A 6,000-nucleotide genomic window follows, 5' to 3' on the forward strand; every position below is an offset into this window, starting at 1 on the left:
TTGGATTCTGTAGACACATATCGATCTTTACTTACAGCTCGTAGCCATGAATCATTTGACTAAAACTACTGGTGGAACTAAAAAAACTGGGATAAAACTACTTCTTCAAGGGTTAGCTGTATCATGATTTTCACATTTAAATTTTTACCATGTCCCCATTTTCTTATAAGGTCTATTTGTATGAAAGGCTTTATTAAAACCATTCTCTCTTCTACCAAACTTAAAACTTTACACTAATACACGCAGCTGCTTTCCTAACTTTCTTTTTTGAAAGTTATCTTCTATTTCATAAACTATTTTCTTAAAATGATTCCATCCATCTACTGAATTACCTATTCTAAATTCTCCTATTTCATATCCTGCTGTTCTTGAAAAATTCCTCTCAAATTCTCATCCTAAAGTCGATGAGGTTCCTGACTATCTGGTAAACGGTTACCCTTCCTAAATTTTAGATTTAAATTATCTCTAGATACGGCTAGATGGTGACCTTCATTTTGAATATCAATAAAACACTTGTGTGTTCCCTAGTCGCCTGTATCATCCTGCTTGTCTTGAATTTACTTAGACCGATGGAAAATGCTTAAGCCGGGTTACAAGTGGACAGTAGGAAGTCTACTGGACTTCCAGTTAGATGGTCATTTGTTTGCAAGCCTGGACCCATCTTTGTCACCACATGGTTCCCAGATCTGTGGTGCCTTTGTTTAAACAAGGATCGACGTCCTGCACAAGCGTTTCTAGGTTTATTGTCACCAACTCTCCATATCTTTAACTTCTGTTTAACCTTAAAATGTTTAACTACGATCAGGAGGCAATCTTTAACAAGATAACAATGCAAGCGAACGTTAAATAACCCCAAAAACACCAAAGCAGACAAATCCTTCAAAACAAGCAAATCAAAAACAATCCCAGCAAAACTCAGAAAACTGTCCATTGTTTAAAATTCAGTGCACTGCTGTGTCGTTTCTTAGGCTGTAATTTTATTGAGGGATGTCACTCCTCAATTGCACTCTGGAACACTATTTGGAGTCAAGAATTTGGTTAAGCCACGTTTTAATGTCTGTAGTGACTTCGCGTCGAGAAAGCAAGAATGTCGTAACTGACTGGAATGTCTGTAGTGACATCGCCTCGTGAAAGCAAGAATGTCGTAACTGACTGGAATGTCTGTAGTGATTGGCCTCGAGAAAGCAAGAATGTCGTAACTGACTGGAATGTCTGGGGTGACTTTGCCTCGTGAAAGCAAGAATGTCGTAACTGACACCACTAGTCAAAATTGAGTTATGACCCCATAACAGCGTTATTTCTTAGGTGTTTTCTGATGGTGTTGTTTGCTTTGTTATACGATGCCTTCCGGCGAAGCAAATCAACGATTCAACTTTATCATAAAGTGCATATTTCTCACTTCTGTGAAAACAAAAATTGTCCTAAGTGACTGGAGTATTAACCTGAGAATTTTGTCGCAACTTAATAGCCTCTATCACAAGTATCCGTGAAGAACAAAAAGAAAGAAATTATTGGAATGCGAAAATGAATAATAGGAAGAATATGTCAAAGGAAAGGCTGGCATTTGATGAAGCACTCGATGGTTTTGACTCTCTGAGATTAGTAATTGACTTTCTGTCTCGGTGTTTTGTAAAATGAGTATCTGAAGTATAGGAAACTTTTCAGTATTTTAGTTTACAGAAGGATAAAGGAAATACTCTAGTATCTTCGAGGACTTGTAGGAATATTGTCAACCAAAATTACAATCTGGCCAACCATGAGCCCAAGTAGGACAACTGTGAGACTTGCGAAGAGAAACGTAATGCCGAAAAACATGTCGTTGAGCTGAGAGAACCGAAAAAGACGAATATTGAACGGTATGGTATAAGCAAGACTAAGACTAGAGCGGGAAGAAAAAAGGATAGAGCAAATAGTTCCACACATGTTCTTTGCACCGACCTTGAAAATGTATTTGCGCTTTTTTTGGTAATGCTTCATCATTTGCTACAAACGAATAATTACAACATATAATTTGTCTAATGTCAAGGAGCTTCTGGGGAGCTCATAGAAGAAGTGTACTGTGTACTGTACGCTGAAACAGTTACAAGTCCTGGAGCAAACGAAATAACAAGTGATATTGTCCTGGTGGTTGAAAGAATTCTATCTACCTATCCTGACCTATCTGAGATTGTCACTTGGTCGATTCAAGTGTGCCACAGAACCGAAATTCAGTCATAAGCTTCGCTACGCAAAATATATTTCGTAAATACCCTAGATTGTTGAAAATAATAATGGAATACTGTGACCCAGGTCATTCGACCATACAGGAAGTATATACAGTCCATAGTTGTATTGAAAGAAGTATAAAGCATAGTAAAGTACATTCACCACTGGACTTGGTGAAGCAGCATAAAAAAAAGTTAGCAGAAAGCACTCGTACATCATTATTCAAATGAACAAAGTGCTGTAATTTCAGCAGACCTCCAAGATCTATAAGTACGCTAATGTTCCATTTTCCAAAGTTAAACAATCCCAATCTGCACAAGCCTATTCGAAAAGAATCGGTTACACACAGTCGTTTTCTGACAAATCTGTCTCTGAAATAAAGATTATTGTGGAGGATAGCTATAAAGCAAGACAATACATTTATTCCACAAAAGTGGTTGAGTTTCTTGTAGTCCCAAGGCTGTTGGACATGAAACTTGTTATTCCTATTGAAAAAGTCAAAAGAAGTGCACTCAGTCTACAGGTTTATGTCTTCTCTAAACGTGGAGTACTACAAGTGCGTTTTTGCAAGCATGGGTCGAGACAACCACCACCCACCCACTGCAGTACTGACAGCATTCCCAGAAAAAAAGCTGCAATACCCCCCCCCCCATCAAAAAAGCTGAGAAGGGGTAAAGAAAATCAGTAAGGACCTAATAATTTACCTCCCTTTTTATTTTACCAAGTAATCGAAATTTCTGAAGTTCGGTTATAATCCTTTTATACTAAAATTCGGTTTAAACAATCAAAGTAGTGCGCAATGGAAAAAACTTTAGGTCTGAGCTCTAAGACAAGACTTGACTATTTGTGAGAAAACCTTGATGAAAAACTTGTCGTAACAAATTGGAAATGGAACCCAACAGCTGCCCTGCACTTTCGTCGTAACTACCTTAGCAGCAGAAAGGACGGGCAAAACTGTTGGATCAGTTTTTACTTGACTTTTTGACCTAGTAAATTTCATCCAATAGGACCTAAATTCTACCAACAGGTTTCTATGACTAGTGGCTTTGAATTGGCATTTTATTTATTTTGCTATCTACCATATGTTCAGCTCACAAAAAAAAACGATTTTTTCAGTTGCGTTTTTCTCATAATTTTAAAAAGTGCAGATACGACATTTTTGCTTTCACAAAGCGACTTGTCTCTAATGGGCAAATAAAAGTAATAAGTATCCCTCATTTTCGGGTAATAACGTGAGCAAGGCAAATAGCGCTAATGAGCACTAAGAAGTAAGAACACTGTTACATGGGCACCCAGAAGCTGAGTTTCAGGGGGGGGGGCTTACCTGGTCTAATCGGCACTTCCGGTACTGTATAATTGAAATCTCAACAAAATATCAAAGGCAGCGCGACAAATCTGCCTAAGTAAAGAGCAATGTGGGCACAGTATATTGCTTTGTTTTTTAGACCAGTTCACTTCTTATAGAAAGAAATGTTATAGGAACTTCAAAAAGAGCTCATGGAGGGCAACCAGCTCCCCCTCCCCACGTCAATCACTTCCCCAAACACACCCAATATAAAATTTTGAGATAGCCATTTTGTCCAGTGTAGTTTAAAGGTCCGGAAATTATGACTGAGAATGACAACCCTCCCCCCCCCCACAACCCTCAGAGTAAGGGTTGTAAGTTATGCCCTGGGGGGATATGAGGTGTTTATAGAAAGGAGGATCGTATAAACCTCAGAGGGGCTCATTTGATTGGTAATCAGAAGTTCTACTGGCCTTTTTAACAGTCAAAAGTGATTGAAGGTCAACCAGCCCCCCCCCCCCCCCCCGTACACCAATCAATTCCCCAAACACATTAAATCATGATTTTTGAGATAACCATTTTGTTCAGTGTAGTTGAAAGGTCCAGAAATAATGTCTTTGAGGATAACCACTTGCCCTTGCCCACCCCCCCCTTACAGGCACCCATGTTTAGGGATATTTGGCATGTCAAACCCCCACAATATACAATTGGCCCATCATACTATAAAACCAAATGTTACTTTAAACCTAACTCAAAGGGCATTGTATCTGCGGTTTCCAATAAGATCCTTGAGCAATTCATCGAGAACGACTAGGGGCATTAAGTTGAAGCTTTCGGGGTGACTATATTACTACTTCGGCTCTTACATTTTAAATAAATAAATATATTATAAGTGTATCTAGGTTGTCAAAGAGCATAGATAGAATCTTTTGGGAATGATATTGAGTTTTATTTTTTCAGGTCAACTTGAGGAGGTATAAAAGAAAATAAAACATACTATTCGTGTCAGGATTAAAAATTGTGGAAAAAGTTTCTTCCAACATACAAATAGTAAGCCAAACTATGGATTCTTATAGAAAAAAGAAATCGAAAAGATACAAATATTATTTTTTTCATGAAAATGACTTTATCAATAAAAAAACGAATAGAAATTAATCTAATAAAAACTTTTTCCACAAAACAAGTTTTTCAAAGAAAAGCAAAAAGTTCCATTAAGCCAAAAATGAGCAGAAATGAAGTCAAGTAATCACCCAAGCGTAAAACTACCACAAATCATTATCAATAAATAAATGAAACTCAAAATGAACAGAAATTAGAAAAAATAGCCGAGTCAAACTCAAAAACGAGCAAAAATTAACATTAATGATAATCCCCATGCCTTCTCAAGACTTGAACATAATTTGCGCTTTAATGAAAACAAAATTTGTTTAAATTTTTCCCTTTTTTACTTAAATAAGTAAAAAACTTTCTTTTTATTCACTTTTTTTACCCTTTTTTATTTTAAGGAATAAATATCAGTATAGGTGTATTTAACTGACAATCCGATTCATATTTTCTGTTTATTTTGAAGTCTTAGTTATTTTATAATGTGCTTTTTTCTAGGCGCTAATTATTTGTGAAATAGTTAGAAAAGAGGGTACGAATCTCAGCCTTAACGAACTGAGGGATTGTCAAGTCCGTGAGCTTTTTATCAAAAGATGGATGCCATCTAAGCACAATTTGGAAGATTTTGGTCACGAGGATTATGTTCGATAATCCTAAGTATTTTGTTAATGTTTTGTTTTATTTTACGTTTTAGGTTTTTCATGATTCATATCAATTAAATTATCCCTTATTTTAATTATGCAAGTTCTATATTAGTTCAGGTTTCAAATCTAAGATCAGTTACAAATTCGGTTCTTAGAATTACAAAATTTTAACTTATTCGGTATTTAGATTGTATAAAAGGGAAGAAAAAATATTGGGCCCTTGATATTACAAGTCTGTATATGAATTTGATTGGTATATTTTTGAGTTGGTAGACATATTTACTCCCTAAAACAGATGACAGGTAAAAAAGCCAAAGAAAGCAAATTTGTTGGCTTTAAAAACAAGTTTTCCCATTAAAATTTATGAACGAATTTAAAACGAAAAAAAATTAATGTGAGTGGAGAAACTGAATCTAAAAAGGACGAGGCGCTTTACTTAAAAGTAAATACATTTCTTATGCTGAAGACTTTAGCCAGTTGATTTTAATATATATTTTAAAGGTGTGAATTGAAAAGGAAGAAAAAGTAAAGAAAATAAGGCCTTTTAAAATCAGTTAAAACAGATTAGTTATCACAAATGTTTCGTGTGCAAAACTGTTTACTGCAAAGTGGTGTTGCCGCCCCTAAAGGCTGCGGTGTTGTTTTACGCTTTACTAAATGATAAATAAATTGGTGCAGTTGAAAGTTTAAATTAGGCAACTGATTTTATATAATTTGGAGGAACTGAATTTGAAAATAAGGACTCATTGATGAAAGAAAACT

General features: G+C 35.8%; 1 protein-coding gene across 3 annotated transcripts in view; it reads left to right on the top strand.

Moving 5' to 3' along the window:
- The window catches only part of Tsen2 (tRNA splicing endonuclease subunit 2), a 29,833-nt gene extending 24,390 nt beyond the window's left edge, over positions 1 to 5,443 (top strand). For all 3 annotated transcript variants that reach the window (XM_089105238.1, XM_089105239.1, XM_089105240.1), the window contains exon 5: positions 5,093 to 5,443. In XM_089105238.1, the coding sequence (XP_088961364.1) occupies positions 5,093 to 5,245 (153 nt within the window). In that variant the 3' untranslated portion in view covers positions 5,246 to 5,443. The remainder of the gene's footprint in view (positions 1 to 5,092) is intronic.
- Positions 5,444 to 6,000: the final 557 nt, after the last annotated feature.

Source organism: Artemia sp. Qi Xiang Cuo, chromosome 19, assembly GCF_049724085.1.
Source record: "Artemia sp. Qi Xiang Cuo chromosome 19, ASM4972408v1, whole genome shotgun sequence".
Classification (NCBI taxonomy): Eukaryota; Metazoa; Arthropoda; class Branchiopoda; order Anostraca; family Artemiidae; genus Artemia; species Artemia sp. Qi Xiang Cuo.